This window comes from Eptatretus burgeri, chromosome 5, assembly GCF_056783735.1.
Source record: "Eptatretus burgeri isolate ZD-2024b chromosome 5, Ebu_testis_v1, whole genome shotgun sequence".
NCBI lineage: Eukaryota > Metazoa > Chordata > Myxini > Myxiniformes > Myxinidae > Eptatretus > Eptatretus burgeri.
Genome location: NC_140965.1, coordinates 56,417,576 through 56,435,075, shown reverse-complemented (window position 1 = coordinate 56,435,075; position 17,500 = coordinate 56,417,576). Strand labels below are relative to the sequence as shown.

The 17,500-nt window shown below is 42.9% G+C and overlaps 1 protein-coding gene across 8 annotated transcripts in view; it reads left to right on the top strand.

The window, feature by feature from the left end:
- HERC4 (HECT and RLD domain containing E3 ubiquitin protein ligase 4) overlaps positions 1-17,247 on the top strand; it is a 193,660-nt gene extending 176,413 nt beyond the window's left edge. For all 8 annotated transcript variants that reach the window (XM_085881932.1, XM_085881927.1, XM_085881929.1 and 5 more), the window contains one exon: positions 11,301-17,247. In XM_085881932.1, coding sequence (XP_085738058.1) covers positions 11,301-11,438 — 138 coding nt within the window. In that variant the 3' untranslated portion in view covers positions 11,439-17,247. The remainder of the gene's footprint in view (positions 1-11,300) is intronic.
- The last annotated feature ends 253 nt before the right edge of the window (positions 17,248-17,500 follow it).

Genomic DNA, 17,500 nt, shown 5'->3' with positions numbered 1-17,500 from the left:
CTGGCTTCGGGGAAAATGAGAAAATTGTGAAGATTGATATTTTAATATGTAAATATATGTTTTTTCTGCATTCTAATTGTTTCCAGTTATGGTCAGTCTATTGATATACAAAAATAGTTATAAAAAAGTGTAATGTATTGAGGGTAAAATATAACATTATAGCTTTTTTGTCCAAAAATGTCAATTTTTTGTCCCGAAAAAATATATTGACCTGATACTGATTTTGGCTCCTGGACAAAAAAAAACAAAAAAAAAAAACGTTGAAGACACAAGATGAAATCAAGTCTATGGCAATACAATATAATTATGTAAATCATTGAAACATGACAAAATTCACAATTCCACTCGGGGCAATCACATCTGCTTGACGAAGGTTTCGAAATGAAAATGAAAATTTGCATTAAACTCAGAAACTACATCCATTATAAACTTACTATACATGTTGAGAAAAATCAAGCGTATTAAAGTTAGAACTCGACAATGTCGTCATCATCCTCATCATTGTCACATGGAGTGTTTGTGCAGCCAGAGGCCCTGGAGTGCACTCAATGTTGTGCTTCTTGCATGTGCATCTCATGGTGCTACATTCAGCCTGGCAGTTGCACCTAATGACACATAACATCTTTTCAGGAGCTGGAGCTATTGATGTTAGAAGTGGCACAAAACCCTCATCACACTTCTGCCAACCCCAGTCTGTGGAAGAAGTATGCAAGTCTGACGTCTTGAAACAAATCAAAGACCACCTTCAGAAGCATGCCGAGTCTGCAAAGATATCTTCTAGAACTTCAGCGCTCTGGGTTCAGTATATGGACATGCTAGACATTATACGCAAATACATCCGGGCAGAGCGCACTGGGAACTGGGCACTACATCTACAAGCCATCCAGGAAATGCTGCCTTACCTGGCAGCCTCGGGCCACAACCTGTATGCCAAATCTGCGAGGGTGTATCTGCAGCAGATGTCCAACCTCAAAACTCAACATCCCAATGTCCAACAACGTTTTGATGAGGGGTTCCATGTGGTTCGACAAAGTGATCGCCTGTGGGCAGGTCTTTCATCTGACCTGATCATCGAACAAGTTCTGATGAGAAGTTTGAAGACCAGCGGGTGGCTCACACGAGGGCGAGGAATGACAGAGCAACAATGGCTGGTATCGCTACTATCAATGCCTGCCTGTGAAGAAATAAACCAGGCAATGCAGGAGCTCACTGGTGTGAACTACAACACTGGAGAGCAGAAGAAGGACATGACCAAGGCGAGACAATCTCGTGACTGGAAGGACACACTATCAGCTCTTCAGTATTTACAGGAACATAATCCGTTCAGTAGTGATCCACGTCTGAGGAACATTGTCACTGGAGTTCATGCACACCCCACCGTCAACGTCGATACAACACATGCTGTAGGAGCCAAAATATTGAAATCTATGGCTGGGAAAACACCTGCCGAGTACACATTTAAGAGGAAAGACCAAGTTGTCACCCTCGGCATGAAGTCATCTGTCATGATTGATGGAGAGCAAGTCCAGGTTGACCCACAACTCCTCTTCCAGAGACTGATCACTGTTGCACAGACAGCAGAAGAACTGAAGTCGGCCTTCAAATATGAACTGTGCAGCTATCCACCAGCCCTCTTTGATTCCTCTCTTCAGCTCCGTGAAGCACACAAGCCAGTCTTTGCTGATGCCATCTGGGATCTTCTTGGATCCGATGTCCCAGCCGATATCCCCAATGATGGGCAACGGTATGTTTTGGATGGCGTGGCACTTGTTCAATGCATTCCATGGTCTCGTGGATCTACATACAGAGACATATGCCACCAGTACACTGATTATGTAACGAAGAAGTATGGAGATGCCATAGTCGTGTTTGATGGTTATGAGTGTACCAACACGAAGGACATGACACACCAGAGACAGTCTAAAGGGAATGCTGGCACTACTGTGACATTTACAGCTGACATGCGTCTCACAATGAAGAAGGAACAGTTACTTGCCAATAGGCAGAATAAACAGCGATTCATTTTTATGTTGAGTGAAGAGCTTCAGAAGAAGAACTGTGAGACACACCATGCCTCAGGGGATGCTGATCTCCTGATTGTACTGAAGGCCGTGCAGTCTGCTACTGTCACCAACACTGTGTTAGTTGGTGATGACACAGACCTCCTTGTCCTCCTATGCTACCATGCAAGCTTAGAATCCCATGACCTCTTCTTTTGTCCCGAGCCAAAGAAGAAAACAAAGAAGCTTCGCGTCTGGAACATCAAGGCTTCAAAGAAAATGATTGGTACAGACATATGCAAGCACATACTGTTTCTACATGCAGTTATTGGGTGTGACACGACATCTCGTCTTCATGGGATTGGAAAGGGAGCTCCCTCAAAAAGTTCAAAGCAAACAACACATTCCGTGAGCAGGCCAAGGTTTTTGATACATATCCAGCTTCCGTATGTGATGTGGCAGATGCAGGAGAAAAAACATTGGTGATAATCTACAACGGAAAGTCAACTGACACCCTGGACACCCTCCGGTATCAGTGGTACTGGGACAAGGTGGCTTGGAGCTCCTCTCACATGCAACCACAGACGTTACCACCAACATCAGAAGCAGCAAAGTATCACAGCCTGCGCATGTATCTGCAAGTCCAAGAATGGAAGGGATGTGCAGATGAACTTCTTCTGACAGACTAGGGTTGGCAGAAGTGTGACGAGGGTTTTGTGCCACTTCAGAAATCAATAGCTCCAGTTCCTGAAAAGATGTTACATGTCATTAGGTGCAACTGCCAGGCTGAATGTAGCACCATGAGATGCACATGCAAGAAGCACAACATTGAGTGCACTCCAGCTTGTGGAAACTGCAGGGGCTCTGGCTGTACAAACTCTCCATGTGACAATGATGAGGATGATGATGACATTGTCGAGTTCTAACTTTAATACGCTTGATTTTTCTCAACATGTATAGTAAGTTTATAATGGATGTAGTTTCTGAGTTTAATGCGAATTTTCATTTTCATTTCGAAACCTTCGTCGGGCAGATGTGATTTCCCCGAGTGGAATTGTGAATTTTTTCATGTTTCAATGATTTACATAATTATATTGTATTGCCATAGACTTGATTTCATCTTGTGTCTTCAACATTTCTTATTTTTTTTGTCCAGGAGCCAAAATCAGTATCAGGTAAATATATTTTTTTTCGGGACAAAAAATTGACATTTTTGGACAAAAAAGCTATGATGTTTTATTTTACCCCCCAATACATTTCACTTTTTTATAACTATTCTTGTATATCAAAATACTGACCATAACTAGAAGCAATTAGAATGCAGAAAAACATATATTTACATTTTAAAATATCAATCTTTACAATGTTCTCATTTTCCCCGAAGCCGGGTGGCGGCCACATTGGATTTCCATGATTTCAGGACTTTCCCCCCGGTGGATCCCTTCGGACTCTTTTTCTGTCACTGAGGACATATCCAGGAATCAAAATCTGTTGAGTTTGCTTTTGTTGTAATTTGTGGGTGGTCATCCGACATTTTGACTGTACTACCAGTCAAGTTCTTCCACACTGATCTCCACAAACCATTTATGTACGGACCTCGCTTTGTGCACGGGGGCATCGTCATGCTGAAACAGGAAAGGGCCTTCTCCAAACTGTTTCCACAAAGTTAGAAGCACAGAATCGTCTAGAATGTCGTATGCTGTAGCGTTAAGATTTCCCTTCACTAGAACTGGGAACTGGGAACACTAGAACCTCAACTAGGTGGAGGTAATAACAAAAACAATGATAACATTATAACAAAGTATCTATTAATTAATACTAATAATATTAACAACAATAATAATAGTAGTATCATTTGGTAATAACAATAATGAATGCATAATCCCCACCTGAGCCCAAGCACGTCTGGGCTTGGTGAAGGGCAAGCTAATGGTCTAGCAGTACGGCAGGCAGGTGTACTGCAAGGCCGTGAAGACCGAGGAAAATTTTTTCCAATGCACCAACGGGCTCACTCGTTATACAAATCATGCCAAATAAGTAAAATTTGCTTCAAATTAATCCAAACCTCCGGGAAAATTTTAAGTTTTTTTTCAATTGGACAAAAAAAATTTGAACCCAATTTATCCGGGCGGGTAAACCATTCCTCCATCAGGCAATATACCGTTTCTCAATCACTCCCGACTTTTCATTTGCTGTTAAGAAATATACCGCGACATATTTGCTGTTAAAAATATGATGATTTTGGAATGTCACAATACTCTGTACAGATACAATAGCCTAATGCTGTCTGTCGGATCCCGGAAGGAGAAGTCCGATACACATGCACACAGTTTGTGAGTACATAGCTGCTAATTCTCTTCACAACTTAAACAAACTAGACACAGAAAAACAGACTTGGCTTTGTCTGTTTTGCAAAGAACAACAGGAGCAGCTTTTGATATAATTTGATAAACCAACAAACGGGTTCTTGATGGACGAAGTGAGATAAGGCATAGTAGGAATCGACTGGAGACTTGGAACCGTTACAGATAGGTAATCGACTCTAGAATTCAGGGTTCGATTCCCGGTTCCGATCGAGGGAATCAATTCTAACCGGGTAATCTATTCTTTCGCGCAAGCCTAATACATACCATTCAAAATTGCTATCTTGTTTTGTCTCCATGTGCCCATTCATTGATTTTATTCCTCATTTTGCTCTTTTTTTTTTACAAGCCCTGACTTTGTAACAAGGAAAAACATAGTCTTGGAATGAGTGAACACTGCCTGATTGCAGGGTTCGCTGGAGTGTATCAACCCGTCTTCCTCTTCCCCCCTACCCCCACCCAATTCTGCTTAAATTGTCCCTCATTCTAATGCCTATGTGGCTGCAATCAAGTTCCATGCTTGAAATGTTAATTATTAATTTATCTTACGAATAAAGTAATTTGGTATTTGATGAGTCACAAGTGAAAAATGATTGACATATTTAAATTTTCATTGAACAGTTTTTCAGTAATAGCTCTCAACCAATTAGCATTTGGCCGACATGGAAATGAATTGTATTCTTTCTGTGTGATGTGAAAATTACTGATGAACATTTGAAATGGAATGAGAGCAACTCGCAATTTGCAATCCACTGAAGGTCTTTAAAAATAATTGCCATAAAATCAGCTGATCCATTATGTGAGGCTTAATTGCATTTCAAGCTTGAAAGAACAAATGACATTAAGCCAAAGATGATATCGTTAAAGAAAATGGAGTTTTCGATATACTCTTCAAAAAAATAAGCAACAAATGTTTTGAGGCTTTTGTTTTTATTCATTCAGCGTTGTTCACATTGTTGTTGAAGAGGACCAGCACATTGATTTGTACATTCCATAAGCAACTGTGTCATTGTAGATGGCAAAATAAGTTATGAAGTGAAAACAACATTTCCGTCTAAAACGATTGTGAAAATTGGCAACAACACCAATCTACAAATAATTACAGACAGGTTTATACTGATATAAATGGTGTTTTCTATCATTAGTATTTTTCATGGGGGATCCGTTCTTGGAAAATGCCGCGAATGTCGGGGCATTGTTTCAATGGAAAATATAGGGATAGGTTCCCGGCTGTTCGTGATTCATGAGGGAAAATCAAAAATCCCACGAAAAACCCTGAATATGCCTGCAAAAAACTGCGAATATGTGTGAAGCACAGGGCCGTGAATATCGAAGCAGGTCACATTTTATAAAGCGCGATTTCACAGGATTCGCAAATAGCGGGGTCGGACAGTATACATGCTCTAGGATCGTGGAAGAGCTATGACACAGACCAAAATCGGGACACAACACAACAAAGGGAACAGCAGGAGAAAGGGGAAACACAAACACCAGGGTGGATGGAGAAAGTAGATTGCAATGGGCAAACAAGGGATGCAAGTAACGATGATGGGTAAGAGAGAACGCAATATGGATGATGGGTAAGAGAGAACGCAAAGGGTGGACAATATGGATACACAAAAAATTTTGGAAGTGGTGCAGGGTTGTTTAACAGTTGCAGAAAAGATCTTGATTTTGGATGGGAGAAAATAAGAGATTGTGGTGAACAGCTGTCTTGAAGACCTGGAGGGAAGAATGAGATTGAAGAGAGTATGGAAGGTGGTTCCACAGGTGGGGGGACAAAAAGAGGAATAAATGAGTGGAGGTGAGCAGTGATACTGGATTGAAGCAGTTTCACGAGGAGGGGGTTGATGGTGGACAACGTGCTTCCTGCAGATACATAGCGGAGACAAAGCACAGAAAGGGCAGAGGGTGCAAGTCCAGAAATGAGGTGAAAGAAGACAGAGAGACTACTGAACTGTCGGTGATGGCGAAGTGATAGGCCCGTAGGATCAGCTCCATCGCCCGAGATTCTAATGATTTTGAAGACCTTTGTTTCCACAGCGTCAAGCTGAGCAAGATCTGAGGCAAGGGAGCCAGCCCAGAGGGGAAAGCAGTACTCAATCGAGCTGCAGATGAAAGCGTTGTCGGTGGATAGGGGTTCAGGTGTGCCAAGGAAGGACTTTGCACGATGAAGAATGCCAAGTCGGCGTCTGGCTTTGGAGGCCAATTTTGAAATGTGGCTTGCCAAAGAGATCATGGCTGAGAGTGAGACCCAAGAGTTTAAGTGACTGAACCTCTTCGAGAGGGTTGTTGAAAAAGTAGATGGAAGGGTTTGTGGTACGGTTTTTTTCGGAGAGAGAGAGTGAGTGTGAGGGATTTCTCAGGATTGAAACACGTGTTCCAAGTGTTTGACCAGTTTGTGATTTTGTTAAGGTCTGCAGAGAGGGAGGAAGCTGCTGCCTCTGTCAGGGGGATGAGGGATGTCACGGCAGAGAGTTGAGTAATTAGCCAAGAGATAGAGAGGATTTCGCAGAGAGAGTCAGTGAGATCATTGATGAAGATTAGGAAGAATATGAGGCTGAGAACACTGTGTTGTGATACTCCAGCTTTTATAAGGAGAGGAGAAGAAAGGGTTCCATTGAGAGCTTCATGTTGGCTATGAGAGTGGAGGAAGTCAATAATCCAAGAGTAGAGTTGGCTTTTTAATTCCACAGGCAGACAGTTTGGAAAGCAGGGCAGAATGCCAAATTGCATCAAAAGCCCGATATATGTCCAGAGAGACGTCCCTAATCTCATGTCTAACATTGAGGGCTTCCATCCATTTTTGGGAGAATAGAAGCAGTATTTCCAAAGTAGAGTGACTCGGTCTAAATCTGAATTTATGATCCGAGATGAGGCTGTTGGAGAAAAGGAATGATTTTACGTCAACTGTGATGATGGATTCTCAGACCTTGCTGATTACTGGAAGTAAGCTAATTGGTCTGTCATGAAGGGGATATGTTTTTGCACCTTTTTATGCTGTGATGTTGGCTGATTTACAAGCAGATGAAAGAAGACTGGTGGTAAATGACAGGTTTAGAAGAGCAGAAAGAGGAAGTGCAAGAGCAACATAGCAGGTTTTTAGTACACGTGAGCTGATGCTGTCCGGTCCAGTTGCATTCAGAGTCGAGGGTTGCCAGGAACTTTTCCACCTTTTCAGGCATAAAAGTCGCTGTGTGTGTGTGTGTATGTGTGTGTGTATGTGTGTGTGTGTGTGTGTGTGTGTGTGTGTGTGTGTGTGTGTGTGTGTGTGTGTGTGTGTGTGTGTGTGTGTGTGTGTGTGTGTGTGTGTGTGTGTGTGTGTGTGTGTGTGTGTGTGTGAGAGTGTGACAGAGACAGATGCCATTTAAAGTGAGGGAAGGGAAGGAAGAGGGGCATACACCAGAGTCAGGTTTGACAAGGTGCTACCAGGTTTTAGAGGAGGGAGAAAAGTTTGAAAGTTCATTCTTGAGATTTGAACAGATGTTGTTTTCTTGTTCTAAATTTTACTTGTTTGAAATTTGAAAGTTCATTGTTAACAAGGGTAGAGATACACTTGTTGGGGGCTTTGTGGAATGATTTGTGGAATGCTGACGCATCATGACCACGATTATGTGAATTACTCTCACGGTCGTTTTTTCCAAGGTATTTTTCGAGAGGTTGGGCAGGTTCAAAAGCTTCCAAGCTCGTTACCGTGATCAGATGTCTATCAGGCAGGAGACCATTTGTCTATGTCGGTAAATACATAAATAGTGTCCATGGTTGAATTTTCCCATCGCCGTTCCCTCCCATATAAACTTCACGGAAAATACTGAAGTACCGTCTTTACATTGTACGAGTATGAGCCCATACATGCGTGGCCGTACGTGCAAAAAAAAAAAAAACTTTCAAACCGCGTGTCAGAAACAACAACCACACAGGCCGTTCCTTCACTCTCGGATGTCCGTACGTGCAAACCCCCCCCCCCAAAAAAAAACAAACAAAAAAACAAGCAGTCATAAACTGGTACTTACGAAATCGTCAACTTGACCTCTGACCTTGTCTAATAAAAAATGTCTCTTGAGAAGGTAGCGACGCAAACCATAAGTTTCTCCGATGATTCTGTACCAAACCATCAAAAATCGAATGTTTGACCTCACTCTGACCTTGACCTTTGACCGATTTTGACCAAAATCTAATCAGCACTAGCCATCACCTCCTGAATCACGTGGTGTAATTTGACATTGGTAGCTTCTTCTGTTCTCGAGTTATCGTGCCTACAAACAAACAAACACACACACAAACAAACACACAAACAGATGAAGGAAGTCATCAATATACTTGCGAAATCTTTCAATTTCGTAAATAAAAAGCGTTCAAACGTGAGCCAGAAACAACCACACAGGCCGTTCCTTCACTCTCGTGTGCCCGTACGTGCAACCCCCCCCAAAAAAAAACTTTCAAACCGCGAGCCAGAAACAACCACACAGGCTGCGTTCCTTCGCTCTCGTAAACGACGACTGGATTGGGGCATTGTGTTTATCTATAAATGCGCATAAGAAATTGAGAAATTATTAGAATACATTAAGTCATCACTATCCGGAAGTGGTGCGTGCGTACGGAATGTTCACATGCATTCCACGAATTATCGCTTGCATTGAAGTAACAACTGCTGTGATACTTACACACACAGAGTTAATTAAAATCAAGTTTACCTCCCTGTCTCTGCTTGCCATGACATTCGCTGCCATTGACCCTTGCCACTCGCTGCCATTGACCTTTGCCACTCCTACGCCACGGTAACGTAACTAAGGCACCGATCCCCATCGTAACCGGCACGTGACGTCATCGTCGTCGGCCGGCCGCGCACCGGCCTACGCAGCCACGCCTACGCAGCAACGTGTCCTTTCATTGGTTGGTAAATTTATGGCCGCAGCACCGTGTCCTGTCATTGGTTGGTAAATAAATGGCCATAACTTGGGAAGCACTTGTCCGATTAATATCAAACCTTGAAAAGGCACATCCACAGGGCCCCAGCAATATACCTGGCAAGTTTCGTACATGCGTAGTCGTACGTGCAAAAAAAAAAAAAATTTCAAACCGCGTGCCAGAAACAACAACCACACAGGCCGTTCCTTCGCTCTCGCGTGGCCGTACGTGCGTGGCCATACGTGCGTGGCCGTACGTGCAACTCCCCCCCCCCCCCCAAAAAAAAAAAAAAAAAAAAAATACCTTCAAACATATACACAGGCTGTTCCTTCGCTCTCGTAAACGACGACTGGATTGGGGCATTGTGTTTATCTATAAATGTGCATAAGAAATCGAGAAATTATTAGAATACAGTCATCACTATCCGGAAGTCCGAACGTTGTAACCCGTAATGGGGAACGCGGCTGAGGATCTCTTCCCCAACGGCCACGCCTGTGCAGCAACGTGTCCAGCAATTGGTTGGTAAATAAATGCCCATAACTTGGGAAGCACTTGTCCGATTAATATCAAATCTTGAAAAGGCACAAACTCAGGTCCCCAGCAATATACCTGGCAAGTTTCAATTAGATTGGACCAGTGGTTGTCGAGAAACAGTGGTCACACACACACACACACACACACACACACACACACACACACACACACACACACACACACACACACACACACACACACTGCTGGAATTATAGATAGATGAAGTAAAGACTCGATTCTGCTGCACACAAATACAAAACCTGATAATGTCTGTTGGTCACAATGAAGTTTGTGACGACATCAATCGGAGACCAATAAATCTTAACAAGGAACTTGGACGCATGAGGCCATTTGGCCCATCATACCTGTGCTGCTCCACCACCACATTAAATTAATCTAAAAAATCAGGCTCTCGACTCAATTTCATCATTGGGGGGGGGGGAGGAGTGGAGATGAGAAAAGTCTGGTAAGCACAGGGACGAGAGTGTTATAAATACAAATGAAATCAATATTTTAAGACATTTGTTTCTTGCAACTTCCCCTTGTACACGTCACATGCAACGTGTGTGTTTACTGACCTCTGCTGGAGGGCTGGTTAGAATTGTTAATTCCATTGATCTCTTTGTCAAGAACATTCCCAATTTTAACTTCCCCTTTGTATTTTCCATTGAAGCCACACCATAATCGTTTCTCACATGCTAAATCTGCAATGGTTGATCACCACATCAATAACGGTTTATTATAAGAAGGTATGGGATGAGAAAAACAGAGATTTCCACGAAAAAAAGATGAAAAATAAAACATGAAAACGGGCAGATAAATAAATAAAGTCCACTCATGATCCAATTATAAGGAAAACCCACAATACGGAAAATGTAATCTAATCAAAATAGCCATGACTGCACAACAGAGGGTGGGTGCTCGGCGAGGTCTTTTGGGCAGACATTGTGGCATTAACGAGTCCAGTATCCGCCAAGTAAAAAAATGCACAGAAAACATAAGTGGGTAGTGAATGCTCTGGTTTACACTAGATCGAGGGTAATTCTGGAAAACTGCTCCATTACAAGACCGTGAGTTGAAAGGGGTAGTGAACGCTCTGGTTTTTGCACTACGAGTGAGAGTGATTCCAGTCAACCGCTCCATTACATGATGCCTTTATAAACCCCCTCCGCGACGCCCCCCCCTCCCCTTCATAAAACACTTGCATTAAAAGTCCTGCAAAGAAAGGTATGTGGTACTCTGTATTCATTCATTTTATGATAACAAAATGCTGTATCAACTAACTAAAAATAATCTTCCCAGCAACAGATGTTCAGCTGAAATTAAAAAAAAAAAAATCCCAAATATCACTTTAATTTGCATCGTTTTTTTGTGTGCAGGTGATCTGATCTTGTGTTTATCTTTTTATTTTTTCCCTAACTGGGAGATTCCTTCAATTAGCATGTATGTATACAGTATATACACACAACACTTGCACACACCTGTCTTCCTGCAGGCAAACACTCGGTCTTGCATTATCCAGTACGACAAGTTCTACATCCCCGAAATTAGATACTTTGTCAACATCCGGAGAGACTACATCTACTGGCTGCAGCATCGTGAAGACAGAGAGGTATCGCAACATCACATTTAGTGGTACACAATCGGCCTTGGTTTATTGTCTTTCGAGACATTTAAACATTTTTCTCTAGATGGAATATACATAGTTCATGAGGTTATGAACAGAATGGAAATTATAACTGGGCTGGACAATTTTAATGCCAAAATCATATATAGTGCCATATATTGTCCTACAGTTTATTTCCTTTATATTTGTCTTTCCTTCAACAGTACGTTTAAACAAAAAAAAAATTCTGTCGAGGTTGTAAAACTTTATAAAACTTCAAATATACCAAAAAAACAGCTGGGCTTACTAATCGGTAAAGCCGACATTTCAGCAAGCATCCACCCGCCTTGGTCAGAGCAGATGATAAAGTGAAGAAGCTTGAGCATCACCACGTGAACTCAGCCGTTGGTAAGGTGAGTTGGCCTGCAGACCAATCTGGGCAACGCGTGACGATTGCAGATAGTGTGGAAGAGATGTTACAGCTTTGTCCCACGTACTGTATATGACAGATGAAATAGCAAACCGCCATTTTTGTTGAGAGATGGTGGTTCAACTCTTTCCCAAAATTATTCCTTTACACTTTGAGTGAACCACTTTTTTCTCTCTCTCTAAGATGACCACTTGACTTATCAAAGCTAAGCTATGACCATGCAGGTTCAAGTGCATATATGTGGCAGAGGTCAAAGCCTCTTCATAAGCTGGACGACGATGTTTGTTGAAATGGCCCTTGCAACGAAGAAACTCGGCAAACCTTCAACATCTCTTCCACGCCATCTGCAATCGTCACGTAATGTCCGGATTGGTCTACAGACCAACTCAACTTACCAACGGCCGAGTTCACATGGCAATGCTCAAGCTTCCTCCTCACATTAACATCTGCCATGACCAAGGCAGGTGGATGTTTGCCGAAATGTTGGCTTTACAAATTAGAAAGTCCAGCTTTTTTAATGATAAACTTTTACTCTTTTGATTTGACTTGATGAATAATAACAATTTATTTTGATGTTGTTTGTATATTACCTCCGCTACCGAAGGTGGAAGGGGGTTATGGTTTTCACCCCTGTTTGTCTATTTGTTTGTCTGGGTGTGCGCAGGAAATCTCAAAACATTGTGGACAGATTTTGATGAAATTTAGTGGAGAGGTTGGGTGTGTGACAATGAAGAACTGATTTGATTTTGGTGAAGATCCGGATCTGAATCTGGCTCCTATAATTTTTTTAAGTGATTCTTCACCATTGAGAGATCGGGCCAATAACCATATATAGCACGATTTCTCAAAAAGTTGTGGACGGATTCGGACGAAACTTAGGGACAGTTTGGGTATGTGATGAGGAAAAATTGATTCAATTTTGGCGAAGATCCGAATCCGGATCCAGATCTGATGATTACCCTTGCCGAAGGAGGGTCTAGCATTTTTTGTGTTTTTTTGTGTTCTGGTCTGTTTGTTTGTCTGCACAGAACTTTTGTGTTTTTCTCCGCAACTGCTTGTCGGATTAGAAATTTTGCACGTATGACCACCGATCCATGAGCAACAAAAGGTTCACACGTATGACATCAAAGGTCACATGGTTTGGCAGCCATATTGGATTTATCCCAAAACCTACAAAAAATCTTTACCAGAACAGCTGGAGAAATCAAGGGGAACCTTCACACAAATGTTCCCCAAGCCATGGGTATACAAATTTGTGAAGGAATAATTGATAGGTCACATGGTTTTTGGCAGCCATATTGGATTGAAGAAAATATTAAATAATGTGTTCTCTCTAATCACTTTATCAATCGACATGAAACTTCATTTTTATGATCCAGTGGTGATGGGGAATACATGTTTTAAATTTCAACTTGATCGGACGCATTGTCTAACAGTCAGAATTATTTAATTTTTTGATGTGGGTTCTTTTTTATATTTATTTATTTAGTTCGATAAGCTTACTTGGCTGTGCATGGATGGGTTTGAGGGTAGGGGAGTATCAACTAAAATGCAAATCCTATCCAGGTTCCTCCTGATGGCTTAATTTTTACTTTTTGCTTGTTTCGGTTCCTTCTGATTACTCAAATACAGAACTGGACATATTTGATCTTCCATTTGAATTGAATTTATTTTAATCCCATTCGAAATTTAATTGAATAATGAACAATAATAAAATAATGTCATGGGTCAAGGTCAGGTGTCCAATCAAAGCAGGACGTCTTGTCTTGATACCCAGTCATCACTGCCAGCAGTTCTAATTATGTTTCTTATTAATTACCTAACACAACAGTACACACGCCACACAAAATAAACCACACAAAAGAAGTCCTGGCAACGGTCTGCGAAACCGATATATAGTACGATATCTCATAAAGTTGAAAACAGATTCGCATAGAACTTGGTGGATAGGTTAGGTGTGTGACAAGGATTAATTGATTTGATTTTAGTCACAATCCGAATCCAGATCCGGATACGAGAATTTTTTTTATTACCTCTGCCACCGAAGGTGAAGGAGGTTATGTTTTCATCCCTTTCTGTCTGTTTGTTACTTGCAAAATCGAAGATTTTTCAAGTATATTGGTTCCCTTCCTTCGTGTGCAGCCTTTTTGGCTACTGGTTGCATCATTGGTTAGGGGCGTGCCGATGTTGCTGATGCAATGCCCCTATTGCCAGTACACTGGTGCTCATTTCGCCGACCTCGGAAGGATGACAAGCTGAGTCAATCCCCTGGTGTTAATTCAGAGGAAAACGGGGCTCAAACTCAGGACCCTAGGATCCCAAGCCACCACTCTAACCGTTAAACCGACACCAGGCTTACTAGAATATTGGTTAGTTGATTTTGTTATTCTGTCTGTTTGTCTGTCTATCGCCAACAGATCACAATGTTAAACCGATCTTCACGAAATTTCACCACTTGGTCCAGTTTGTCATAAGGAAGAAGCCTATTGTTTTTGAGGCCAAAAGATCAACATAGGCCAAAGGTCAACAACTTACTGTAGGTGTGATTTCTAAAATCCTCAATTTTCATCCAATTGACTTGAAATTTGAAGAGGATTTCAGGTCACTGAATTCAACCAGCCAATTATTTTTGAGGTTAACATGGACCAAAAGGTCAACAGAGGCCCAAGGTCAACAACTAAGGCGGTATTTCTAAAATCGTCAATTTTCATCTGATTGACTTGAAATTTGAGGAGGATTCATATTTCAGTTCACTGAATTCAACCAGCGAATTATTTTGGAGGTCAACATCGGCGAAAACGTTAACATAGTCCAAATTTCTAAAATTATCAATTTTCATCTGATTCACTTGAAATTTGAAGAGTTGCATTGAATTCAACCACCAATTATTTTTGAGGTCAAATTTGTTTTATGGATTTTGCAAGTATCGTGCTCTGCACAACGTCGTTTTCTTGATTGTTTGTTTGTGTGCAGGATATCTCAAAAAGTTTTGGACCGACCCGGATGAAATTTTGTGAGCAGGTTGAGTGTGTGATAAGGACGAACTGATTAGATTTTGGTGAAGATCCGGATCGGGATCCAAATCCGACTACTATAATTTTTTTAAGTGATTCTTCACCTTTGAGAGATAGGGCCAAAAACGATATAGTACTGTATAGCATGATATTTAAAAAATGTAATGGGTCCGATATGTTCTCTTGGATCAGGCATTGCATGGCGGAGGTATGCGGTCTGCTGAGTGCCCTTCCAGTTTATTGCTGCATTTCTTCCATATTTATTTACTCCAACAAATTGTGATTGTGTACCATCACTTCATTTCTGAGCCAATGCTCTTCAAATTTGGCATGGATGTTGGTGTCTTGCTCAAATATACCAAGACCTCATTTTATTAACTTAGGCCCCTTCCCCACCACTCGATCAGGGTGACGGAGCACGGACCACTCTCCTCAGGGTGACGGAGCACGGACCACTCGCCTCGGGGTAACGGAATACGGCCCACTCGCTCGGGGTGACGGAGCACGGCCCACTCGCTCAGGGTGACTGAGCACGGCCCACTCGCTCGGGGTGTCGGAGCACGAACCACTCGCTCGGGGTGATGGAGCATGGACCACTCGCTCGGGATGACGGAGCACGGAACACTCGCTCGGGATGACGGAGCACGGACCACTCGCTCGGGATGACGGAGCACGGACCACTCGCTCGGGGTGACGGAGCACGGACCACTCGCTCGGGATGACGGAGCACGGACCACTCGCTCGGGGTGTAGGAGCACGGACCACTTGCTCGGGGTGACGGAGCACGGACCACTCGCTCAGGGTGACTGAGCACGGACCACTCGCTCGGGGTGACTGAGCACGGACCACTCGCTCGGGGTGACTGAGCACGGACCACTCGCTCGGGGTGACTGAGCACGGACCACTCGCTCGGGGTGACAGCACGGACCACTCACTCGGGGGTGACGGAGCACGGACCACTCGCTCGGGGTCACAGAGCACGGACCACTCGCTCGGGGTCAAAGAGCACGGACCACTCGCTCGGGGTGTAGGAGCACGGACCACTCGCTCAGGGTGACGGAGCACGGACCACTCGCTCGGGGTGACTGAGCACGGACCACTCGCTCGGGGTGACTGAGCACGGACCACTCGCTCGGGGTGACTGAGCACGGACCACTCGCTCGGGGTGACTGAGCACGGACCACTCGCTCGGGGTGACGGAGCACGGACCACTCGCTCGGGGGTCACGGAGCACGGACCACTCGCTCGGGGTCACAGAGCACGGACCACTCGCTCGGGGTGACAAAAGCGTCCGCAGTGAGTGAACGATTCGCTCAGAATGACGTAGCGTGGTACGCTGTCGACAATGGGTGCTCGGCAAGTGGCTTAAGCTGCTGCCTGCTCATTTGTGCACGTGTCACGTGATACAGCGGTTCGCGATCCGTGCAGACATTTTGGCTTTATTTTATAACGTGTTTGTTTTTAACAGATTTGCCTTGATTCCCTGTGGAGCACCTTGCGAAACCACCAAAAATATAGACACAGATATGGCAGACACTATGGATAGGCAGTCCCCCTAAGGGACAGAGTGCGAGGTCAAGCAGTGAATGCATTAAATCATATAGATCAATGAAGCTGGTAAATTTTGGCAAGTTCTGAAATTTTTTTGTTCCCTCAATATAATTCTCCAAACAATAGAAAAAGATAAGTTTAATGCTTTGGAAATTTCACATTTTCTTGTGTTTGTATGGAGGAGAGAACATAGCCTTGCTTGCCTAAAGTAAATAGGTCTATCGGCATCATTCAAAGACTCGTTACTTCTTTAAATTATCAGATTTCAGAAGAGATTTCAATACTTATTTTGTCTGGACGATATACGATCCTCAAAACCGAAACAATATTTTGATGATTACTTTAATTAGTCCATGAGAGAAGATCGTAGAGAATCTTGAAATATCTCCAAGTTCCTCATTTGAAAACGATATTACTTACAAATGTGATGTATACAGCTATGATGAAATTGTATTCGATAATATGAGTGAGCAAAGTGAGAAAAAAAACTTTATCGTTAAGAAATCTTTGCGGCCTATTCCAAGTCAAGGCATGGTTGAGCAGGCCAAAAAACATGGTGGCTTCAGACCCCGGTGAGGTTACCCAGGAAACACCTTAAGGCCCCAGAGAACGAGGTGGCCGAGGATCGCCTGATGAAGGATATAATGAAATAAGTCCGTTAATTATTTTCAAAAGGGGTGTTTTAATTCACCCAAACACCCAATTTTCACTCCTGCACTTCCTTGAAGTTTTCTTAGTGTGCATTCAAAGTTTCAGGTTGTTAGGTTTTATGGTTTTGGAGTTATGGAGGAGACACACACACACACACACACACACACACACACACACACACACACACACACACACACACATACACAAACACACTCTGACATTTATTAGTGTACTAGTTGAAGTACCCGGGAATACCCGGGAAATTTGTCCGATTTTGTGCCCACTAAGCGATACTCACCGTTCGCAGCCACGCTCCCAGCCCATCAACAGGACTCCTGCACCCCTCCAAATGGGTTTCGAGCCCACATTCGCACAAACAGCAAAGCGACCTCCATTTTTATCAATTTGACTAACCCACTAACTCACATTACTCTAACCCCGAT